The sequence below is a fragment of the Quercus robur genome, chromosome 6 (genome assembly GCF_932294415.1).
Source record: "Quercus robur chromosome 6, dhQueRobu3.1, whole genome shotgun sequence".
Classification (NCBI taxonomy): Eukaryota; Viridiplantae; Streptophyta; class Magnoliopsida; order Fagales; family Fagaceae; genus Quercus; species Quercus robur.
The window spans coordinates 23,928,233-23,954,395 of NC_065539.1; the positions used below are offsets into that span (position 1 = coordinate 23,928,233).

Sequence of the window (26,163 nt, forward strand, 5' to 3'; positions counted from 1 at the left end):
AATGAACCAATTTTGAGCAAGTCTAAACACGACTAACCAACTTGTTTTGATCATGGTTTGCCAACAATACACATTAGAGTTCTAAATACATAAAATCCTAAGTTTTTAGAATCTAACAGAATCTAAACTTGAGCTTGAGTTTGACTTATTTTCTAAACAAATATATATATATATATATATATATTTATATATAAATATCCAAAAGTTAAAGCGTAGCATTTATTGTTGCTATACTCCAGTTGAGCCACATCAACATCCACGTCATTATATTTTTTCTTTCCAATTTTCCTATAATTGTTTTTAACATTTATTTTTTTAATATTTACACTTTTCCAACCTTTCTGTCTTCCTTACTTTTTCATCTCCCCACTACTTCTCCAACCTTTCTCCCTCCCTTACGTTTTCATCTCTCCACTACCCTCTACATTAATTTCATTCTTCCTCTTTCCTTTCATATTCCGCTATTTTTGTCTTCTTATTCACACCCTCTACTATAAAATTTTCACTATCTCTTCCATTTTATGCATTTTTTTACCTCACAATAAAAAGGTTCTCTCTCTCACAAAATTTTTTTTGTTGGATTTATTTTTTCTTGCATCTTTGCTTTAGGTTGATAATTTTTTATATTTTTTAAAACTCTACATTGGGTTAATGCGATTGAGTTTAGTTTTTTAAATTGTTGTTATTGTTGTTGTTTTTTTTATTGTTAAATGTTGTCTTATTGCATTATAAAGAATTAAATTAGCATATAAAACTCTATATATATCTAAAAATTGAAGCGTAGCATTTATTGTTGCTTTGCTCCAATTAAGAGCCACATCAACGTCCACGTCATTATTTTTTTCTTTCCAATTTTCCTATAATTGTTTTTAACATTTTATTTTTTTAATATTTACATTTTTTTCAACATTTCTTCCTTCCTTACCTTTTCATTTCCCTACTACTTCTCCAGCCTTTCTCCCTCCCTTACCTTTTCATTTCTCCGCTACCCTCTACATTAATATCATTCTTTCTCTTTCCCTTAATCTTCCTCTATTTTTGTCTCTTCTTATTCACACCCTCTACTATAAATTTGTCATTATCTCTTCTATTTTATGCATAGTTTTACCTCACAATAAAAAGGTTCTCTCTCTCTCTCTCTCTCTCTCTCTCTCTCAATTTTTTGTTGGATTTTTTATTTTTCTTGCATCTCTGCTTTAAGTTGATAAATTTTTATATTCTTTAAAACTTTACTTTGGGTTAATGCGATTTAGTTTTTTTTTTTTAAATTGTTGTTATTGTTGTTGTTGTTGTTGTTGTTGTTGTTGTTGTTGTTTTTTTTTTTTTTTTTTTTTTTTTTTTTTTTTAAATTGTTCTCTTTGTTTGTTAAATGTTATCCTATTGCATTATAAAGAATTAAATATAGCATATAAAAATATAATATTATTCTATTACATAGCCTGGTTTGGATAATTTGGTATTTATTGTAATTTGGTATTTATTCTATTACATAGCATGATTTTTTATAGTACTCAATTTAAATGTTAAACTATGAGACTTTACTAATTTTTGTTTATTTTTTATTCCTTTGTTGTGGACAAAGTACTCTTAATAGCTGTATTAGAAGTGCTCTATAATGTAATTTATTTAGAGAAAAGCAAAAGGTAGCCAATCATAAATAATTGGATGAGTGACAAATTTTAGCTTTTGCAATTTTATTTAATTATTATTATTTTATAAAAATGCATATATAGAAATTTTAATTCTTAGATTTTGCTAATAATTGTTTATCTGATAATATGTTTTGGGTGGAAAAAATAACAATTTTTGCAAAGAAAATAACTTTAATAGATTATCAATAGCAAATTTTTTTCCTAATTGGTCCAATTAATCATTGCTAAGATTTACTAATTTTTTTAGTTACGTTTTTCGGTATTTTGGATTGTAGGCAAAACAAATAAGGTTTGAAAAAGTTTGTTTAAAAATAAAAGAATAATTTCCAAATTTTATGTTCTTTTTAAAGATTCACAAAATGTTATAAATAACTTTTATTAAAAAATGAATATTTTTGTTAACTTGCCTTTTGAATTCTTGAGAAAATTATATATATATTTTTTTTGGCATAACAAAATTTATATTTATAATTTATGATTGTTCCTATATTATATTTATGAGTGTTCCTATAATAAATAAAATATGATTACGAAATACATTACTCTTTATTACATTAGTTTAAATTGTTAAAAAAATAATTAATAAAACCACCATAAAAATAATTATCACATGCAACGCACGGGTTCACGGCTAGTGAACATAAATAAATGTTTTCTCAAGTCGAACTAAGCTATTCATAAAAATCTTGGTTTATTTTGAGCCCAAACTAGTTCCATAGAATTGATCCCATTGCCAGCTTTGATTATCTCGCATAGGGCTGTCAAGTTGAACTTTCACTAGTTTACTACTTTCTAGTTAGTTGTCCACTTAAGGTTGATTTGTCAAAGGACCCTACCAACGTTTTCCAGCTTGTATTTCCCGCAAGATTGTGACTGCAATGTTATATGCTCAATTTTATGGGAACATGCTGTCAAGAGAAACTAAGTTGAAATAGACTTTAGACATGAAAATAATGGACCATTGCACATCACACTCTTTCTTTTTCTTCACTTTACTTCTTTGTATGGACGACTAATTACTACCAGCTACCAAGTTCAAAGTTAGTGTTTGATATATCACGTAATAATCTTAATGCCGTGACTGACACGGTGAGAAGCCTGATAGCAATTGGGAAAACGCGTTGAGAAAACTACTTCATAAATAAATAATTAAAACTTCTCAAAAAAAAAAAAAAATCAGATTATACTATATAATATCATAAATTTCATCAATGATTATCGAAATCCCTTAATCTTCTACTGCAGTAACAAGTTCTACTTCAAAAGAGTTTACTACTGAGAGGGCTACCTATGAGTTCCCTACGACGATTAGTAAAGGATATATATAGTACACAAAATAAAATGAAACTACATGGAAGAAGAAAAATTATTTCTTGCAGGCAAAAGTTTACTCGGACATAGTAGCTGGACATGGAGGAATAGATACTTCAGTAATTCCTTCTAACATCAAGACTACACTTTTCATTGTAGGACGAAGTGCTGGTTCATCCTGAATACACCAGAGTGCCACCTTAACCATATTTTCCACCATGGTCTTATCTGCTTCTTCCCCTCTCAAAATCTTGTGCAACTCCCTATCAACAAAGCATTTGTAAATCCAAGTAGAAAGAATAACCTCTTCCTCGTTTGATACATGTAGCTCTACGTTTCTTCTACAACATACAATTTCCAAGAGCACTATTCCATAACTGTAAACATCTGCCTTGACTGATATTGGCGTGTTCTTCTGCCATTCTGGTGCTAAGTACCCTCTCGTCCCTCTGACCCCTGTGAAGGTCCTTGTTTGATCTGCCATTAAAAATTTGGCCAGCCCGAAGTCAGAGATTTTAGCTGTCCAAAAATCATCCATTAATATGTTTTGAGGCTTTATATCACAATGAATAATTGAGGTTTCGCACTCCTCATGTAGATAGAGGATCCCTCTTGCAATATCTTGTGCAATTCTCACTCTCTCATTCCAATTTGGAGACGTTTGCGCTTTAAAAAGATGATCGGCAAGGGAGCCATTGCTCATGTATTCGTAAACCAGAAGCCTTTTAGAGTCCTCGGCACAATAACCAAGCAAACGAACTAAGTTCCTATGGTGGGTTCTCCCAATTGCTCGCATCTCTGCGCGGAACTCCCTTTCTCCTTCTTCAACTAACTTCTCTAGTCTCTTTACTGCAACAAGTCTTTTACCTTTGTAGAGTGCCCCTTTGTAAACTGCTCCAAATGAGCCCTTACCCAATTGTTCTTTGAAGCCATTTGTTGCTCTTTTGAGCTCATTATATGAAAACAATCTCAACGTGACCTCCTCGTTCAGGCCAAAGTTTCCATTCTCTAACAGCCTTTTGTACCATAAAACTCGACTTTTGAAAATGAAAAGGCCAGAGACTGCAAGAGCAACACATGACAATACAGTACAACTTAAACTCACAAGAAAAATTTGCACTATTGCTCTTTTGCTTGTGATCACGATCACAGGTGTTTTCGCCATAATAGGATTGTCACTTTTAATGCTTCTCATGCCCACCTTCAAGAGAGCCGTATACCCTTCTTTCATATCTCTTCTAACATATCTCAGCGGAAGCTTTTGTTTCATACAGGAATCACTCTTGAAGAGTGCCGCCCCACAATCACAGTCTTCCAAACAAGAACGGTTGCATTCTTCAATTGACATTGGTGACACAACATAAGGACGATCTCCCCACATTAAATTCTCCATGGTAGTGATGTCATAAAAGGATGCATTTTTTGTCCCAACTCTACACCCTGCTTCTGAAAAGTTTCTCTCACAGCCAAGAGAATTACGATTCACATCTACAAAATCAGTTCCAGGAAGGCATATACAGTATGGTTGGTCGTCATTCATTGTACAAAAGCTGTTGAAACCACAGAAACTTTTCACATGACATGGATCGTCCAGTGCTTTCCATAACTTTGATACTTTGTAGCCACTTTCATCATAAACATGAGAATAAAGCCGGAAAACCCCATCAAAATCAAGAGTTGCACGATAAATTGCATTATTCTGGTTGCTCGCCGTAGATGAGTCCTTATTCAAGCCATAAACTATGTTTAAAGTAGTGCCGTTGACGATAAACAGACTGCCTGATTTATTGAGATAAAGGTGAAACTTTGAACCATACCCGAATGTCTCTGTGTTCCAGTAAGCATCACCTGGAGTGTCTCCAGTGTTTACTGGGTATAAAACAAGGTTTCCATCATCCTGCATCTTGAGATGAAACCGTCCGGTTGAGTGGTCATTCTCAGTTAAACCAGAGAATAGTTGATATCCAGCGAACAAAGTCTGACCTCCTAAAATGGTATCTGTAGGAAAATAAAAACTTTGCCAAATGATCTTGGAATCCTTGTCATAAAGCACAAAATTTCCAGAGTTAAGCATGGAGGCATGGGAGGCGGAATCTGTTGCATTAGCAATGAGTTTCTCTTGTCCTCGCTCAGTTCTCAAAAGAAGCTTACCATCTTCAGTGAAAACCAGCATTGCATTCGAGGCGAATGGTGGATGATCACGAATTGCAGTCCACACTACTGTCGTATTGTCTCCACTGACCAACCAAATTCCAATAGCAAAGCCACTGCCTTGCCTATAGAATCCAAAAGCAAATTTTTGACTAGGGGAAAGCCATGAAGTGGGTTGAGTTATGGGGGAAAGAGAAGAACCCAAGGCTATATGGCTAGATTGCTTTGGTACAGCTCTCCCACCTATAAAGGATGTGAACAACAGAAAGAAAACAATGGACATGGAAGCCATGGGAAAGGATGAATGAAGAATGGTAGTGTTGTTTTTAGTATTCAACTAATAGGTAAGATGGATCAACAAAGACTTTTCAGTGCTATCCTTTATGGAACAACTGCATGCTTGACAAAATATCACACATTTTTCTCAGTTGGCTGAGCGACAAGTCTTCCTTGACACTTGATTTAGAATGGAGGATAGAAAGTGACAAAAAAGAAAAAAGAAAATGTAAGCAAGGTGAAAGAAAAAAAAAAGGAAAAAAGGAAAAAAGAGATTAATGTTGATAGACATGTCAACTTCAATATTTTGATCCGATCCTGAAACTGAAATTAATTTCTTAGAAATAGTATAGTTATTCATATAAACTAGCACAATACATAGTTATGCATACGTACAAATGTATTTAAATTCATGGATGAACACCAATAAGCTGAAAAGATTAAAAAAGAAAAAAAAAAAAAGCCTAGAATACTTCATTTCATCAAATGAGAACAGGAAGAACTGGAGATGGAGGGACTGGAATATTCATTGTCCCTTCCAACATCAAGATTACATGGCAGTGTTGTTTTCAGTATTCAACTAATAGGTAAGATGGATCAACAAAGACTTTTCAACGCTGTCCTTTATGGAGCAAATGCATGGTCGACAAAATATCACACATTTTTCTCGGTTGGTTGAGTGACAAGTCTTCCTTGACACTTGATTTAGAATGGAGGATAGAAAGTGAAAAAGAAAAAGAAAAAGTAAGCAAGGTGTAAAAAAAAAAAAAAAAAAAAAGGAAAGAAGAGATTAATGTTGATAGACATGTCAACTTTAATATTTTGATTCGATCCTCAAACTGGAATTATTTTCTTAGAAATGGTATAGTTATTCATATAAACTAGCACAATACATAGTTATGCATATGTACAAATGTATTTAGGTACATGGATGAACATGAATAAGCTGAAAAGATTAAAAAAGAAAAAAAAAAAAAAAAAAAAAAAAAAAGAAGAAGTCTAGAATACTTCATTTCATCAAATGAGAACAGGAAGAACTAGAGATGGAGAGACTGGAATATTCATTGTCCCTTCCAACATCAAGATTACACGGTAGTGTTGTTTTCAGTATTCAACTAATAGGTAAGATGGATCAACAAAGACTTTTCAGCGCTGTCCTTTATGGAACAAATGCATGGTTGACAAAATATCACACATTTTTCTCGGTTGGCTGAGCGACAAGTCTTCCTTGACACTTGATTTAGATTGGAGGATAGAAAGTGTTGAAAAAGAAAAAAGAAAATGTGAGCAAGGTGAAAGAAAAAAAAAAGGAATGAAGAGATTAATGTTGATAGACATGTCAACTTCAATATTTTGATTTGACCCTCAAACTGAAATTATTTTCTTAGAAATGGTATAGTTAATCATATAAACTAGTTCAATACATAGTTATGCATATGTACAAATGTATTTAAGTACATGGATGCACACCAATAAGCTCAAAAGATTAAAAAACAAAAAAAAAACAAAAAAAAAAGCCTAGAATACTTCATTTCATCAAATGAGAACAGGAAGAACTGGAGATGGAGGGACTGGAATATTCATTGTCCCTTCCAACATCAAGATTACACTTTTCATTGACGGACGCAAAGCTTGATCTTCTTGAATGCACCATAAACCCACCTTCACCATTCTTTCCAGTGCCATGATGTCTACATTTTCATCTTCCACAAGTTTGTCCTATTCTCTGGCCATATAGCAATTATATACCCAAGTTGAAAGAATTATCTCATCTGCCATTGGAACATTTATTTCTATACTGCTTCTACAACAAACTATCTCCAAAAGCACAATATGAAAACTGTATGTGTCTGCTTTAACAGATACTAAGGCATTCTTTTTCCATTCAGGTGCCAAGTACCCAGCTTTTGCTTCAATTCCCATAGTGGTTCTTGATTGATTTGGCACTAACAATTTTGCCAACCCAAAGTCAGATATCTTTGCGCTCCATGTATCATCCAAGAGTATGTTTTGAGGCTTTATATTGCAGTGGATGATACGAACTTCACACTCTTCATGCAGATAGAGAATCCCTTTGGCAACATCAAGGGCAATTCTCACTCTTTCTTTCCAAATGGGGCGCATCTCAGCCTTGAAGAGAAGATCTGCTAACGAGCCATTACTCATGAATTCGTAACCTAGAAGCTTCCTGGAGCCCTCAATACAAAAACCAAGTAATCGAATCAAGTTTCTTTGATGAGTTCGTGCAATTGCAGTCATCTCAGCTCGAAATTCCCTTTGCCCTTCTTCCACAACTTTCTCTAGTCTTTTAACAGCAATAGCTTTGTTACCTTCAGATATAGTCCCTTTATAAACAGCTCCAAAAGAACCCCTACCTAACTCTTCCTTGAAGTCATCTGTTGCTTTCTCAAGCTCGCTATTAGAAAATGATCTGAGAGTTAACTCTTCAGTTAATCCAAAATTTGCATTTCCCAACAGCCTTCTATACCTGAAAAGTTGACGCCTGTATCTGAAGAAACTATAGATTGCAAAGATGAAACAAAAGCATGAAATGGAACCTAAACTTATAGAAAGAATCAAAATCAGACTTCTTTTGCTTTCAGTCAAGACCGTTGGAGCTAATGGGGGATTATGGTCTGGTAATGGTATTCTGAGATCATCCCTTACCACCTTAAAGAAGGAAGTATATGAAAAATTATCACTTACTCTGCCATATCTTAGTGGAAGCTTAAATTTGGTACACTTATCACCTGTATACAATACTGCCCCACAATTACAATCATCCAAGCAAGATTTGCAACAATCTTCCTTCTCCATTTGTACCACTGAGTAAGGATAATCACTCCACCCCATATTCTCTAAAGGAACAATACTGTACAACATTGATGGATATTTACTGCGTCTGCAATCATTGTCACTTGAGTTCTTGTAACAGCCTAGGAACTTCTTACTGGCGTTAATAAAATGAAATCCAGGATAGCATTCACAGACATCTTTGTTGCCCATGCTTGAGCAGTAACTATTGAATCCACAGATACCCTTGACTTCACATAGGTTAGACAATGCTGGCCACTCCAGTAACACATCAGAGCCATTACTGCTCTCAAAGCGGTGTAAATACAATCTAAATATCCCATCTGCATCAAGTGTTGCACGATGGATAGCAGACCTATTCTTGCTAGGGTAGGAGCTATATGCCAAAATGTGTTCACGCAAATCACCACCACTAAGGAATAGAATGCCTATATGACTAAGAATAAGTTGTACATTGAGACCGCTATTAGGAGTGTTAGATGACCAATAAGCATCATCTGATTTTGCCGAGCTATTTACAGGGTAGCCAACAAGGTTTCTGTAAGGTTGAATTTAATCAACCATCTTTTTGGCTTTATTCCGTGCCAAATTTGCTTGTATTTCAGCAATTAGTAACCTGTATTTAGGTGGGTTTGTTGTAAGGGTAGTGAGTGAGATAGAGTGTTGAATGCTCAAGAGTGTGCAAGAAAACAAAGTCTTGCGGCTGGATCTCGCGGGTGACTCGCGGCTGCAAGTCGCCAGAAGTAGCACACGTGCCAAGCATGCCAGAAGTTGAAGCGTCATGCTAGCTGGAGCGCTACAGAACAAAATAGGACAACTGGCCGTTCTGTTATCGCGCGGTTGGATCTCGCAACTCAGTCAAGCCGTGAGCCACCCCTGTTTTGAAAAACCTGACGTTTCACATTCTTTTCTCACCCCAGTATAAATACCCCTTATACCCACAAAAGAATGAGAACTTCCAGAGAGAATTTTGAGAGAGAAACCCTAGAGTAAAATAAGATTGATTCATCTACAATCTTTACATAAGAGTCTCTTCAAATTCCTCAACTCTCTTCCTCTCCATTGTTAAACCCTTGAGAGGCATTTTACCAAAACCTTTTCTCACCATATCCATTACCGTGAGAAGGCTGTTTGGTATTCTGGAAAGCAGTTAGGAAGGAACCAATTTACATTGGTTGATGCTATGGTCAAGTAGCGGAATCCAGGAAGCTAGAAAAGAAATAGGTTCGGCGCAACCTCGTTTGAGCAAGAAGCTTGGAGGGCTTAGGTTCACTGGGTAGATTAGGCTTGGAGAGTATATTGCTGTCTATGTATCCCAACTACATTTTCTAGTGGATTACTTACCGCTTGGAGGGCGGCAGAGAGGTTTTAAGCCGAGGGCTTCGGTTTCCTCTTCGATAGCACATCGCGCGTTGTCCTTGTGTTTACATCTTCCTTCCCTTTTATCTTTGCCTTTTATTATCTGTTGTAGGTTGTGATTTTAAATTGGCTTAGATTGTTTTCCAATTTTGTTTTATAGCTTTTGTTCATTTTCCGCACACTAGTTGTTTGACTTAAAGCTTGAATTGGTTAATTTGTTAATTGGGGGTCTAAACGTTCAAGGGTGTTTTTACACTATTTGAACTTTCAATTGGTATTAGAGCGAGTACACTTCTAGTGGTTTCATTACCATAGTGTGATCCTTGACTTGCTATTGAGATGGATCAGTCTCAATCCCTAAATGCATCTCCATATTTTGATGGTAGTAATTATGCTTTTTGGAAGGTTCGCATGAGAGCATTTCTGTGTTCCATTGATGAATCTGTTTGGGATGCTATTGAGATAGGTTGGACCAGACCTGAGACAGCCAAATCCATATGGGATAAGGCAGCACTCAGCGCATCTAATGCTAACAGTAAAGCACTCAATGCTATTTTCTATGGTATGTCTCCAGATGAATTTTATAGGATCTCTCATATTACCGTTGCCAAAGAAGCGTGGGAGATATTGGAGACCACTTACGAAGGCATGAAGAAAGTAAAAGATATCAAGCTGCAGATGCTAACCACTCGGTTTGAGGAGCTAAAAATGAGTAAGGATGAGTCCTTTGACTCTTTCTATAGCAAGCTGAATGAGGTGATTGTAAGCAAGTTCAATTTGGGAGAGAAAACGGAGGATTCTAAAATTGTAAGGAAGATCCTTCGATCATTGCCGAAAAGTTTTCGTGTCAAAGTGATAGCGATTGAAGAGAGTAAGGACCTTGATGACATCAAAGTCCAAGAGCTGATTGGTTCTCTTCAGACTTATGAAATGTCGCTGCCCAATTAACGAAAGAGCAAATCTCTTGCTCTTAAGACCATTAATGAGAAGGTGGAAGTCCATGACTCATCGGAAGAAGATGTGGTTGACAAAGATGTTGCATACCTTGTAAAAAATTTCCGAAAATTCTTGAAATTCAAGAATAATGGCAAATTTGGTGATAAAGGAAAATTCCAAAGTTCAGGAAGGGAGAAAAGGGAATTCAAAAAGAAAGATGGAAAAGAATCACAATCTACACAAGGTGTCACTTGTTTTGAATGCAACGGGCATGGACACTTTAAGAAAGAATGTCCAAATTATTTGAAATCAAAAGGCAAGGTGTATGCCACGACACTGAGTGACTCAGATTCATCCAACTCTGATTCTGAGGAAAGTTGTGTCGGAGAAGGGAATTACTCCGCTTTAATGACTATTGCTCATGTTGATTCTTCAGACGAGTTGAATCTGCTTGTACAAGAGCTTGGAGTACATAGTGATGAAGAATCATTTGGAGCTGTTGAGGAATCAGATGCAGAAGAAGATGGAAACAGCCAATCTTCAGGACAATTATAACTCACTCCTAGAGAGGTCGAGTGAGTACACAAGGGTGGCCAAGGCAGCAGTGAGAAAAATGAAGAAGGCTGAGGAGGACTATAAAAGTCTCCTAATTCGATATAAGGAGGCCAAATGTGAGATAGAAACACTGAACAGTGAGCTGTCAGAAGCTTACACAAAAGTGAGATTTCTTGAGCAAGAGGTTGTGCAAGCAAATGCTAAAATAGAGAGGGTCACCACCAAGAAGCTAGATGATGTTATTTCATCTCAAAAGAGCTTTTCAGACAAATCCGGATTGGGATATACTGGAGGAAGTAGCTCATCTGGCAATATCACTAAAGAAGTGAAGTTTATAAAGGCCAAAGAATTAGCTGATGTTGGCCCTATTGCTGAAAAGCCCAAGATAGAGGAGAAGAGGAATGTGGGGAACAAACGGTTGTTGAATCCACGTTATCAATCCATGGGCAGGTCTGAATCCCGAGCCAAGTCTCGTCCACGACCACAAAGAGGTCCTAGATCGAACTATGTGTGTCATCATTGCGGACTTCAAGGGCATACTCGGCCAAATTGTCAAAAGCTATGAGCACTGAATAATGCAACTGCTCCAAGGTCACGAGGACCTAGAAATGACAGAAGAAATTAGCTTGTTGAACCATCAAGAGATCAAAGTGGTGATACCGGAATGATGGACGTGATGAAGATGATTGGTGCTTTCACCAACTACTTGGAGAACTTCACACTAAGGTTTGAAAGCCCTAACTCTCGTACCCAATCCTATAAGGAAATCACCCCAAATGCAAGTGACGTGTGGGTGAAAAAGGGTACTCATGCATAAGCATTACAACATGTCCATGCATCAATTCTTCCTATGCTTTGTGACTTAGTTTGGTTGTTTGCTTTTTAATTGTGTGGGTTGAATTGTGTTTATTTATTTTTGCATTCTATCGTTTCCTTCTTATGTGTCAAAAATCCAAAAACCACATAAAAAGTAGAAAATCAAAAAGTTTGATCGACATTGTTGAAGTTTTGTCTCAAAACTTGTTTTGCCTTGTACCTTTGTGCTAATGGCTTTGTGCATTTACGAGCGTAGCTTGTTTCTTTGCACTCTTATCACTATGGAAGAAATCTTGAAATCTATGAGACTGTTGTAAATAGATCTTCAAACTTGTCATGAATGATTAGTGAATGGTTATGTTGATATTGAGACTTGCATAGACTTGTGCATATATATCTTCCCACTCTTTATTTTTTTTTGCTAAAAAGAGCTCACCAAATGTAAATCTCCAAATGAAAAGAGATATTAAACTGTAAAAGCCTGTCATACATACTAGTATTTGACTAGGAAAAAGGGAAAGCGACCAAAAATTTATGTGAATGTTTATTCAAAAAGCCAAAGGCTATCTCATCAAGGTGAAATATCAAATATCACTCTCACAATGAGAGGTGATTGTCTTAAAAGGACCAAAAAGATCAAATGTTTTGATTGAAAGTGGAATCAAATGTAAAGCTCCAAGTTATGATTTCAAGTCTTGTGGGAGGTCATACATGCATAATTCTATAATTGAGATGGGTCATATGATATAGTGCTAATTGTGTATGCCTTGGTTGAATTGATCATTGAAACTTCATATTAGACTAAGGACTATCTCATTATTGATACCCACACACAACACACAAGTTTATGTTCAATAAATACCATATTCATTTGTGTGATTGTACTTGATAAAATGTATTTTCACATGCTCAATCTTTGTTGATTCAATCACAAAAAGATTTTTGAGTGTTTTAGGTGTTTTTGGAAAGTATTTTGTTCTTCAAAAACTGAAAATTTCAAAAAACATTTTTGCCCTGTTTTGGCAACTCAGTCGCGGGTAAGTCAAGTTGCATGCCACAGTCGCGAGCTCGCTGGTCAATTTTGGCGACTTGTTCGCGAGTGGAAGGTCCAGTCGCGAGGGGTACACAGAGATTTTTGCGACTCAGCTCCTGACTCACTCGCGAGTGAATCTTCCAGTCGCGAAAAACACTTAGAAAATTTTTCAAAACTTTTGTCTTGAAGTGTTTTGGCGGGTGGATCTGGCAACTTACCTCAGCCACGAAAAACACGTGTTTTGTACAGTGAGGGCAGTTTTTAAAATCTTTTTCTATTTTCCCTCGAACTTTTTGTGACTGTTCATCTTCTCTCTCAACTGTCTCCTTCCCAAACGCTCCGTGTAACCCATTTTGAACTCCATTGTTGCTTCATTTCTTCTCAAAATCATCAAGGAAAGGTATGGGTCTTCTCTTCCTCACTTCATATGCTATGTTTTATGTGTTACTTTTTTGCTTTTTGGATTGTTATTTTTGTCATATTGTGTTCAAACGTTTTACTCTTTGTGTGCTGGGTATGGTGGATTGTGTTTGATGCGGATTTCATCTGGTGTCGTTTTGTTGGTCACAATGTACTTATCTTTGTTCTGTGCTTTGGCATTTGTTGGTTTTTATGCTCTTTTGGGAAATGGGTTTGGTGTTTTTCTGGTTTTTACTCCGTTTGTGTGTATGAAAGTTTACTTGTATCTGTGGTTTTGGATTACGTATCTTGTATCACTGTGTTTTTATGTTGTCATAACATGTGTGTGCTTCTGTCTTGAGTGTATTACTTTAATACATTCAATTTTCAGTTTGATATGTCCCACTACCATTTTTTTGGTTGTATGTGGTTTTCATTGTGCATTTCAGACTCATGGTAGATTGTCTTATTGACAGTTATCTTTAAGTTTGTCTTACTCTATGCTCTATTGCACTTTCACCATTTTGTTGCACCTGCCTCATTCTATATTGACATGACTTATGTTTGAAATTGTGTGTGATTTCTATGGTTTACATTCATTTCTGAATCTAATCAAGTTGATATCTATCCTTTGTGGTGCTGTTTTTGGTTCTTTGTTGTGTGCCTATTCTCTTGCAGATGTGTCATCGATCCTCTAGGGGCAAAGACATTGTTATTGATGATCCATCAACCCCAGTTGCTAAAAGGAATCGACTCTCATCTCAGTCATCTTAAGACTCCAATTTGGAAAGGTTCAGAACCCCGCTTACCTCACACATCTACTCAAACATTTTTGACAAGGCATCTCCTATAGTGGAACGGGTGGTTGAGTTTGACACCTTAGGAACCACTTTTATCCCTCGAATCTTTGAGCCAAGAGATTGGGCAAACTTATTTGGGAATTTTGTCAATCCAATGGATGAACTGGTTAAAGAATGCTACTCTAATACAAGTGATCTTGGAGTTGAACTAATTTGCTGGGTTAGAGGAAAGGAGTTTGCCATCACCCCGAACTCCATAGCCAATATTCTCCGCATCATTAGACCTCAGAATGTGGATCTAACTCCGTACGATGATCGAACTCCAGAGACTCAAGACATTCTACAAGTTCTAGGATCTGATCATGAAGTATCCAATACAGGCACATCCATAAGCACCGCAAAGTTTGCACCAGAGTTGACCACACTAAAGTTGATCATGTTCTCTAATCTCTACCCACTGTCCAACACTACCTTCATAAATCTTGGAAGAACTCAATTCCTTTGTGATCTTATTACAGGAGCCCCCATTGATATTTGTGCCCACATCTTTCAAACCATGAGGAAGACCGCGGCTCGATCTGCAACTCGAGGATGTATTCCATTTTGCGGTCTCATCATGAAGTTCATTCTTCATGAAGGCATTGTTCCTCCCTCAGATGGAAAAATGTTGACCCATCTACGTCCAATTTCCATGTTCACTCTACAAGCCAGCAGAATTCATTCCTCTAAAACACCAAAGAGTGCACACATCTCTCCGGTTACTCCATCTGCTCCTGAGTCAGAGACACCTGTACATACCACACCTACTTCAAGTGTCATCCCTGAAGTTCCACAAACTAGCATTCCACAAGCACAATTTGATCCTCAAACTGATAGAGTGGGTAGTTTGCTTGAAAATATTCAGAAACACATTGATGAAATGGTGACACTTCTCTACTCCACCAACAACCATGTTCAAATGCGACTCGAGACCATGGAGAATCAGCTAGAAGCTATTCAACAAAAGTTAGATGACAGCCTTTAGCTATTTGTTCCAAAAATGGGGAGAGCATTCAGTAAGGGGGAGAAAGCTCAAAGGGAAGTGTGCATAGTAATAGGGGGAGTACACATACTTTTGTTTTAGTCTTATCCTTTAATTTATAGGTTTATGTTTTTGGATATTTATTGCTACTATAGGTTTGATACACTGTCATTTTGGTGTATTTTTGTTTCTAACTCATAACTCATAAACTTGGTTTACTTTATAAATATATATATTGTTGATGTTCTTCAGTAGTATATTGTATTTGTACCCATGTTGCTTGTGTAAGCTTTTAGGGTTTATGTTCTTTTCTTGTAGGCTTTATGGTTTGTACCATGCTTTATGTAGCCTCTATGTTTTTGTTAAATCAGTACTTCTATCCAAATGTCATGCATTTTCTGGTTAAGTACTGTCACTCTTGTGACCTTGTAGGATTGTTCCTAGATGCATATACTTAGTGTATTATGCATTGGTTAAGTGTTGGGCATACAAGTAACTTGCATTGTTCTTGTTAGCTTGTATGTTCAAGTGTTCATTCCAAGTGTGAATGAGCATTGTGATCACTACCTTGTAGTGATTACTTGTTTGATCAAGCCATGGTTTATTTCTGAACTTCATCCTTGCTTGATCACCTTATGCCTGTTTCATATGCATTTCATGTTTTCTGCATACAATGATCATGGTATATTGTTGTGTGAAAGTTCAAATATGTGTATAAACACCCTTGAACGTTTAGACTCCCAATTTACAAATTAACCAATTCAAGCATTATGTCAAACAACTAGTGTGCGGAAAATGAACATAAGCTATAATATAGAATTGGATAAACTATCTAAGCCAAATTAAAATCACAACCCACAGCAGATAATAAAAGGCAAAGATAAAAGGGAAGGAAGATGCAAACACAAAGACAACACGCGATGTGTTATCGAAGAGGAAACCGAAGCCCTCGGCGTAAAACCTCTCCGCCGCCCTCCAAGCGGTAAACAATCCACTAGAAAATGTAGTTGGGATACATGGACAGCAATAGACCCTCCAAGCCTAATCTACCCAGTGCACCTAAGCCCTCCAAGCTTCTTGCTCCAACGAGGTTGCGCTGAACCTTTTTCTTTTCTAACTTCCCGGATTCCGCTACTAGACCGTAGCATCAACCAATGTAGATTGGTTCCTTCCTAACTGCTTCCTAGAAATCCAAACAGCCCTCTCACAGTGATGAATATGGTGAGAACAAGGTTTGGTAAAATGCCTCTCAAGGATTTGACAATGGAGAGGAAGAGAGTTGAGGAATTTGAAGAGACTCTAATGTATAGATTGTGGGTGAATCAATCTTGTTTTTCTTTAGGGTTTCTCTCTCAAAATTCTCTTTGGAAGCTCTCTTACATTTGTGGGTAAAAGGGGTATTTATACTGGAGTGAGAGAGGAATGTGAAACGTCAGGATTTACAAAACAGGGGTGGCTCGCGGCTTGACCTCGCGACTTGACTGAGTCGCGAGATCCAATCGCGAGATAACCATATGACCAGTTGTCCTGTTTTGTCCTGTAGTGCTCCAGCTAGCATGACTGTTCACCTTCCGGCATGCTTGGCACGTGTCCTACGTCTGGCGGCTTGCAGCCGCGAGTCACCCGCAAGGCCAAGCCGCGAGTCTCTGTTTTCTTGCACACTCTTAAGCAAACTTCACTTTATCTCACTCACTACCCTTACAACAAGCCCACCTAAATACAGGGTTACTAAATGCTGAAATACAAGCAAATTTGGCACGGAATAAAGCCAATAAAATGGTTGATTAAATTCAACCTTACATTGTGTTTCAGGAGTTTCATGTTCATATGATTCAAGTGCCTCACAGTTTCTAGAATTAGGTATGAGTGAGTTTTGCTCAACTGTTCCCAACTCACATGTTAAGTCTAGAGTTTGTTTTAGAGTTTTGTCACGGAATAGCCAAATGGGGAGATTGTAAGGTTGAATTTAATCAACCATCTTGTTGACTTTATTCCGTGCCAAATTTGCTTGTATTTCAGCAATTAGTAACCTGTATTTAGGTGGGTTTGTTGTAAGGGTAGTGAGTGAGATAGAGTGTTGAATGCTCAAGAGTGTGCAAGAAAACAGAGTCTTGTAGTTGGATCTCGCGGGTGACTCGTGGCTGTAAGGTGCCAGAAGCAGCACACGTGCCAAGCATGCCAGAAGTTGAAGCGTCATGCTAGCTGGAGCACTACAAGACAAAATAGGACAACTGGCCGTCCTGTTATCAAGCGGCTGGATCTCGAGACTCAGTCAAGCCACGAGGCCAAGTCGTGAGCCACCCCTGTTTTGGAAAACCTGATGTTTCACATTCTTTTCTCACCCCAGTATAAATACCCCTTATACCCATAAAAGAATGAGAGCTTCCAGAGAGAAACCCTAGAGTAAAACAAGATTGATTCATCTACAATCTTTACATAAGAGTCTCTTCAAATTCCTCAACTCTCTTCCTCTCTATTGTTAAACCCTTGAAAGACATTTTACCAAAACCTTTTCTCACCATATCCATTACTGTGAGAGGGCTGTTTGGTGTTCTGGGAAGCAGTTAGGAAGGAATCAATTTACATTAGTTGATGCTATGGTCAAGTAGCGGAATCTAGGAAGCTAGAGGAGTTTAGGTGCAATCTCGTTGTAGCAAGAAGCTTGGAGGGTTTAGGTGCACTAGGTAGATTAGGCTTGGAGGGTCTATTGCTGTTCATGTATCCCAACTACATTTTCTAGTGGATTACTTACCACTTGGAGGGCGGTGGAGAGGTTTTACGCCGAGGGCTTCGGTTTCCTCTTCGATAATACATTGCGTGTTGTCCTTGTGTTTGCATCTTCCTTCCCTTTTATCTTTGCCTTTTATTATCTGCTGTGGGTTGTGATTTTAAATTGGCTTAGATTGTTTTCCAATTCTGTTTTATAGTTTTTGTTCATTTTCCGCACACTAGTTGTTTGACTTAAAGCTTGAATTGATTAATTTGTTAATTTGGAGTCTAAACGTTCAAGGGTGTTTTTACACTATTTGAGCTTTCAGTTTCCATCTTTCTGCATTTGAAGGAAAAATCTTCTGCTTGATTGGTCTGATGTAGGCACGCTAGAAACCAGTTTATACCTAGAAGAAAGATTCTGACCTCCTAGTATGGTGTCAGTTGGAAAATCAAAGCTCTCCCAAATGACAGAGAAATCATTGCCGTAGAGAACAAAATTACCAGAATCAAGCATAGCAGCTGAAACTATAGGAGCAGGATCAAGCATTTGAGGAATTAACTTTTCTATGCCTTGCTCAATTTTTAGCAGCAGCTTACCATCTCTAGTTAAGTCCAGAGAAGCGTTTGAGGAGACAGGTAGGTCATCTCGATTTGCTGTCCAAATTATTGTTTTTTCAGTTTGATGAATCAACCATATTCCAATAAGAAAGCCATCACCTTGTTGGTAGAAACCAAATGCAAAAAGACCAGAAGGTGAGAGCCACAAAGTATGGTTTGCACTGGGGGAAAGCGAAGACCCTAAGTTGATCACATTGGAGTGGTTGAGCGCTTGAATCAATTGAAAGTGAGAAAACAAGCAGTAAGAGTAGAACTGGTTTGGAAATGGAAGTCATGAGATAAAGAATGAAAGAGTATTAAGAGAATTTTGTCCAAAATTTATTGTAATTCTCTGACTAACTATAAATTCCCAAGTGTTAAATGGAACAAAACGAAACAACCCAGGCAATTACACGGAGTTAGTTGCTGCCTAAAGTAGACTTGACTTGTTGACTTGACTTAGCTTCATCTGTTGCTGTTGAGTCCCAAACCCAAGAAAACAAGCCTTTAGTTGGTGCTGCTGGGTCCTAAACAAAAACATACCACAAGATTTATCATCTTTCTCAGCCACAGTCTTCAACAACTGAAATGGTATGGCCATTTCCTAAAGAAAGACAAAGCTGATTGACCCAACCCAACCTCTTTAAAGTTTTCCACAATGCATCTTTAAGTTTTTCAACTCTAGAAAACGTAAATTCAAGAAGATCCAGGGACGCAATACCAAATTATTGAACCCCAAAGACTTTTTTTTGGATAAACGTAGACCGTAGTGTATTTTATCATTATAACGTAGGGACACAATAAAATGTTACTATATTTTTACAACCCTTGTATAATATTTTATTATTTTATTTAATTTTTGTTTGGCAGAGACTGACACTTTAGTTATTGTAAAAATATTTTGACAATTCATTGTATCCCTAATACAACTCGTTTATACACACACACCCAAAAAAAAAAAAAAAAAAAAAAAAAAAAAAAAAAAAAAAAAAAAAAAGGTGAAAAACAAGAAGGATAATCAAGCCGTATTGGGTTCTAGTTTGCTAAACTAGTCAAATCTCTAGTTTTCGAACAAAAGATCTAAGAATCAAATCCAACCTATACTAAAAATCAATTAGTGTCTTTGCTTAATAATAATGAGAGCAATTATTTATTGTATTTAAATATATATATATATATATATATAAATTCAAGCCATGGGTCTCGAACCTTGACCCATAAAAGATGGGTTAGATAGACTTTATTTATTTATTTTTATTTCATTAGTTTTGTGAGAAAGAAATGTGTTCTATGATTCGATCACTTTTTCTGTTTTGTTGTCCTTTGTAGTTGTTGAGAAAAAGACAGCAATTTTACTCTATTGTGCATAATTTTTTATTCAAATTTTTTCAAGTTTGGATTATTTTAAGAGAGAAAAATGTTTTGGAGTTGTTATAGTGCTCACTTGGTCAAGAGGGCTACCATAATAACTTTAAAATAAAGTTGCATTAGAGTATTAGCAACTGGGATGTTATAAAAGTTGTATTTTTACCATCTAAAATCTTGCTTTATCTATTATATCAACTCACTTTACAATACACCCTAGATCCTAGTTTTTATTTTTACATACAACTGATTAAAGTAATATAACTACACAATAAAATTATATTTTATATATATATATATATATATGTTTCTCTCTTATCTCTTTTCCTCTGCTACCAGTCAAAACCATCAGCAAACCACCACCTTACACCACCACTATTAACCAAGCATTCCACCACAAAAAATCATATTCAACCAATAAACACACACCAAAAAATAAAAATAAATAGCCATTTACTCACCCAACACCACCACAAGCCCACCACCAAACACATTTTGAAGCCACCCACAGCCGATCTAAAGCCACCAAAGCCATCACCCACAGCCCCACGACCACCCCACGCCCACCAACAACCCACAACCCAAAATCCAAGATAGACAAGCTCTATAGCTAGCCACCCACGCAAGGCCAATCTAGCCAAATTCTGATCCGAACAACCACCAAATAGCCACCCACAACCCAAAATGTGACTACTCCCACCCAAACGCCAACCCAAACACCACCCAAACACCGACCATACCAAATCCAACCCAAATGCCAACCCAAACCCACCAAACAACAACCACAACTATCTATTTCAATTACAGTGAGCAATCTACGATTTACAAGGAAGACGAGCTAAGAGAGGAGATAGGTTCGAAGAGTGAAAGGGGCTGAAGGAGAAGAGAGAAAGGGAAAAGAGGGTGAACACAAAGCAAAGAGAGAGAGAGAAAAAGAGTGGAATAAAATATATTATTTATGTTTGCAATCTGATGAATAGTAGGTTGTAAATATAGAAACCTATTGTTCACAGATGCTTAAGAATTTTGCATTTCCATTCACAGATGTAACTCTATTTTTGAGTCTTGGTTGCTAAAATAGCAATTGGGGGGTTTTTACACCTCTGATGCTAGTGCTTTTATGGAAAGGCTTTTTGAACTGATATTTTGTAAGTTTGCTCTCCAAAAATGTGTTTGGACTTTGGAGAGGCTGTTAGAGTCGCTCTTTAGTAGAACACAAGAAAGCAAATTGGTTATGGGGAACGGCCTAGAGCTATTACCAAAAAAGGCCCTTATTAGACAATAAGCAATGGGCCACTTCATACATTACTTTTATGTACAAAAAAAAAATGTGATCCTCTGTAAACCCACGAACCAAGAGTCTATAATGTTTATTCTTCTCAAAAAAAAAAAAAAAAAAAAAAAAGTCTATAATGTTTACCGTAACTACTTTTGTTCAAGTAGTTTTTGGTTTCTTCATAGGATTATCATTTCCTACGTTGTCATTAGCTAAGAACCAAGTCTATACCGTCTTCTACAAGTACAACTGTTGAGATTTTCCGAGTACTAGTTGCACTGGCTTGAAGAGCTCGCATGAAATCTGTGAATCTGCTTCGAAGACAACTCTAGAAAATATTTATATTCTTGTGTACACAGCATGCAGATGAGCCCATCCCTCTCCTTTTTTTTTAATTTTTTTTTTTTTATTTATTGTACAGCATTTAAAAGGAGCCAATGAAATGAGAATACCATGAATGACCAAGTAACAAAATAAAATAATTACACTAGTGAGAAATTATAGTTAGCTTTAGCTGAGAATGTTTCTTAAAATAATAATAATAATAATAATAATAATAATAAAAGTTGGAAATACTGAATGAGTATTATTGTATTTCACCGTAATAAAATATATATGAATGCCTTTATATAGGAGATGCATAATATGCAGTACATAACATAGTGTGCAATACAAGTATGTGTGTTATACAAGTAAATAAGGTGGGCCTAAAGCCCATAGTCTATTACACATTAACAGCCCCCCTCAAACTCAAGATGGATGTGAAACCAACTTGAGGTTGTCAACCAAAGCATGAAAACGTCCCTTAGGATGTGACTTGGTAAAGATTTCTGCAAATTGATATATAGAAGAGAATAAGAATAGATTGAAAGCACCATGGACAAGATAATAATGGATAAAATGACAATCAATCTCGATGTGTTTAGTTTGTTCATAGAAGACATCATTGTGAGCAATATAATTGACAATTTGGTTATCACAATAAAGAGGAGTAGTATAAGAAGTCAACACACCTAAATCCTTAAGAAGCCATCAAAGCCAGAGGAGTTTAAATGTGGTATCAGCAAGGGCATGATATTCCACTTTAGTACTGGAGCAGGCCACAATGGTTTGTTTCTTATTTCGCCAAGAAATCTGAGAAGAACCAAGAAGAAAGTAATAACTAGTAGTTGAACTTCGATCAGTGAGATCTCCTACCCAATCAGTATCAATGAAAGCATAGAGAACAACAGGAGACTAAGTAAAGTAAAAAGGCCATGAAAGAGAAAGTCCTTCATGTATCGAAGTATGCACAAGACAGTAGCATAGTGAGTCGATTGTGGAGGAGATAAAAACTAGTTCACTTGGTGAACAACATAGGAAATATTTCGACGAGTGACAGTGAGATACACTAGGTTGCCAACCAATCGTCTGTAAAGAGAGGGATTAGACAATGGTTTCCCCGCTAAGGGAGTCAGATGCGCATTAAGTTCAACTAGAGTGTTAACAGTCTTACTATCAGTGAATCCAGCTTGAGAAAAAAGTTTAAAAGCATACTTAGCTTGAGTAATATAAAGTCTATTAGTGGATGAGTGATTTCAAGACCCAAGAAGTAGCTAAGATGTCTAAGATCTTTCATCTCAAATTGCTGACTGAGAAAATCCTTGAGTTCTTAAATGCCAAAGAGGTCATCACCAGTTATGATCATATCATTCACATACAGGAGAAGCAAAATAGTGTCTTTGTCGGTGCGACAAAGAAATAAGGCAAAATCATAAGAATTGGTAGTTAACCAAAGCGAGAGATGGTAGAGCTGAACTTGGCAAACCAAGCTCATGAAGCTTGTTTAAGGCCATAAAGTGCACGTCGAAGGTGATAAACCTTGTTCAATTCAATAGAGAAACTAGGAGGAGGTTACATATAAACCTTTTCACTTAAATTCTCATTAAGGAAGGCATTTTTGACATTCATCTAAAAAAGATCTCATTTACTAGCAATAGTTAAAAGGGCACGGACAGATGAGATTCGAGCAACTGGAGTAAAGGTCTGTTCATAATCAATCTCATACTTCTATGTAAAACCTTTTGCAATAAGACAAGTTTTATAGTGCTCAATGTACCCATCAGAGCGACTCTTAATCTTGTAAATCCACTTACAACCAACCATATACTTCCCAGGGGGAGAGTCACCAAATCCTAAGTATGATTTTTAGATAATGCATCAAGTTCCTCTTTCATTGCAATTTGCCATAAATGATCAGTGGAAGCCTCACGATATGTGTGAGGCTCGTGCAGTGTAGTAATGGTAGTATAACAATGATAGTCAAGTAAATGTGCAAGAATAGATCTTACCCAAGTTGAGTGACGAGATGGAATATTTTGTGCAAATCTTCAGCCATAGCAAGAGTAAGGGACCCAGGCTCAAAGTTGGGAAGCTTGTCTTAGACCTATTCATCTTCCACCTGTTCATTAGAGGGTGATCTTGGAGAGGCATCAAAAATATTAGGTGATTGGACAGATAAGTCTATAGAAGGATTGGGAGCAACTATAGAAGAAATATGTGGCACCTGTGGAAAAATATTTATGACAGAGGAGGTAGATAGGGAGGCATGGAAGTGAGAGAGCTCGACAAAGGAGCTATGTTCCCAAAAAACAACATTGCGGGAGATATGAAGATGATGAGAGACAAGATAATAACACTGATACCCTTTTTGAGTTTCGCATAGCCAAGAAAACAACAAAGTCTAAATCGAGGCTCAAGTTTGTTATGCTCTCAAGCGACTGAAGAAGAACGAAATAGGTAGAACTGAAGGAGCGAAAGTGGTGATAGTTTGGAGGTAACCCAAAAAGGCACTCTTATGGAGTTTGATTTTGGATGAAAGTACTGGGAATGCGATTAATAGAATGAACAACATGAAGAGTGGCTTTGCCCCAAAAAGGAGTAGGAATTTTGTTAAAGAGAAGGAGACCACGAACAATGTTAGGAATATGATGAAGTTTTCGTTTGGCTCTACCATTTTGCTGAGAGGTACCTGGACAAGTTAGCTGATGAATAGTGCCATAGGAATGAAAAATAGCTTTGAAAGCATATTGAGTATATTCATGAGCATTATCAAATCGAAAATTTTTGATGCATTAGGAAAATTGAGTTTCAACCATTTTTGTAAAGTTACAATATACTTGTAACAATTCATAACGATATATCATATGAAAAATCCAACTATATCGAGAATAATCATTAAGAAAGATAACAAAATATCGAGATCCGCCAATACTAGAAACAGAAGGAAGGCCTTTAAACATCAAAATGAATTAGGTCAAAGATATTAGTAAACATTGATTTACTAGTATTGAAAGGCAAAGCTAGTTGTTTTCCTAGTTGACATGAAACACAATCAAAATTTTCTTTGGGCCTTGAACCTAACAAACCTCTAGAAGCCAAGTGTTGTACTCGAGAGGAAGATGTGTGATCAAGTCAAGCATGTGAAAGTGTAAGGGAAGGAATAGAAGAAACTACAATAGCTGCAATAGCAGTAGAAACAGGAGCAACAGGTGGAAGACGAAGGTTATCCACGGGAAACATACGCCTAACTCTAGGACTAGTCCCAAGCTCCTGTCCCGTCCTCGGATCCTACACAGTACACCAAGAATAATCAAAAGTAATGCAATAATCCAACTCAGCTAATTGTCCTACAGAAAATAAATTGTAAGAAAGGTTAGGAATATTAAATACCTCAATAACCAAAAGGTTGGAGGTTGAGATAGAACCTATATTATGACCAAACATTGTGAAACTATTTGTTGTACAAATATTAAGAGGATGTGGTGCAGGTTCAAGTTGAGAAAATAAGGACGAGTGAGGTGTCATATGATTGCAACAAGCAGAATCCATAAGCTAAGAGGAAGGAGATATACCAAATAAAACTAAGAGAGAAGAAATAGATGTATTACCAATCATATGAATAGTATTAGCGATGATGTTTTGTAGGTCAACTATGGAAATGGTGATAGTGGATCCAAAAGACTTGGACTTCCTGCAGATAGAAGCCATTGGTTGGATACTCTTAGTGTTAGTAACAATAGCAGGAAAAACAGAAACAACCGATTTGCTATGATGCTAGCAAGTCTCAATAATATGGCTAACACGTCTGCAAAAATTACAAAATCGTTTGTTGGATTGTCGATGACGAATATTAAAATAAGAAGAAGACATGTCATTTTTCTTCATTTAGAAGCAAAATATGTAACACAAAAAAAAAAAAAAAAAAAAAAAAAAAGGACTACAAAAAGGAAATCTACGCAAAAAACTGGGTAAGAAGCACTTGGATTGCAAAAAGTCAAACCTGGAAAAAGTCAACGGTCCAAGTTGGTCAAAGTTAACGGAAAGTCAACAGTCAATGGTCTATGTTAGGTTTTTAGATCTCTATAAACTAGATTGTTTAACCTAATCAATTAACCAAGTGAATACTTAGGTTTATTATTCAGATCTAGGTTAAAACAATAAAGTCATATCATGTAAAATAGCGGAAAATAAAGAACACAATGATATGATCACCTAAGAAAACCAAACCGTTAAAAAACTTGGGGAGGATTTAACCTAGCTATCCTCAATGTAAAAAGTAAATCCACCAGAAAGAATTGAAGTTTACAATAAGACTTAGACCACTAATATTCTATTGCTACCAAATGTAGAACTTACAGACACAACCACGTGCAAGCTTCGAATCCACGGACTACTTCTTTCTTTGGCTTTGGTTAATTATTTAGATCTAGGTTAAAACAATAAAGTCATATCATGTAAAGTAGCAAAAAATAAAGAACACAATGATATGATCACCTAGGAAAACTAAACTGGTAAAAAACCTAGGGATGATTTAACCTAGCTATTCTCAAGGTAAAAAGTAAATCCATTAGAAAGAATTTAATTTTACAATAAGACTTAGACCACTAACATCTTATTGCTATCACATGTAAAACTTACTGACACGACCATATGCAAGCTCTGAATCCACAGACTACTTCTTTCTTTGGCCTTTGCAACACAAGCACCCACACTTGTGACTTTGAAATTCCACTCAAAGGTTTATCAATACGAACTCTCCTGTTTGTGAC

General features: G+C 36.5%; 2 protein-coding genes across 2 annotated transcripts; both read right to left on the minus strand.

Moving 5' to 3' along the window:
- Positions 1–2,941: 2,941 nt before the first annotated feature.
- Positions 2,942–5,572, minus strand: LOC126733318 (G-type lectin S-receptor-like serine/threonine-protein kinase LECRK2). Its single transcript, XM_050436558.1, has one exon. It carries the CDS (start codon positions 5,404–5,406, stop codon positions 3,040–3,042), a length of 2,367 nt encoding a protein of 788 aa, XP_050292515.1. The 5' UTR covers positions 5,407–5,572; the 3' UTR covers positions 2,942–3,039.
- A 1,537-nt stretch (positions 5,573–7,109) lies between these two features.
- LOC126690016 (G-type lectin S-receptor-like serine/threonine-protein kinase LECRK1) lies at positions 7,110–19,033 on the minus strand. The gene is made up of 3 exons (XM_050385162.1): positions 18,976–19,033; positions 18,240–18,663; positions 7,110–8,742 (listed from the first exon to the last, which is right to left on the minus strand). Exons 1-3 carry the CDS (start codon positions 19,031–19,033, stop codon positions 7,110–7,112), a joined length of 2,115 nt encoding a protein of 704 aa, XP_050241119.1.
- Between the last annotated feature and the right edge of the window lie 7,130 nt (positions 19,034–26,163).

Coding starts and splice junctions, on each gene's coding strand:
- LOC126690016 (XM_050385162.1), bottom strand. CDS start 19,033: ATGGCCATACCATTTCAGTTGTTGAAGACTGTGGCTGAGAAAGATGAT. Junction 18,664..18,975: donor GAAAGATGATAAATCTTGTG/GTATGTTTTTGT, acceptor AATTGATTCAAG/CGCTCAACCACTCCAATGTG. Junction 8,743..18,239: donor GGTCAGAATCTTTCTTCTAG/GTATAAACTGGT, acceptor TCAACCTTACAG/AAACCTTGTTGGCTACCCTG.
- LOC126733318 (XM_050436558.1), bottom strand. CDS start 5,406: ATGGCTTCCATGTCCATTGTTTTCTTTCTGTTGTTCACATCCTTTATA.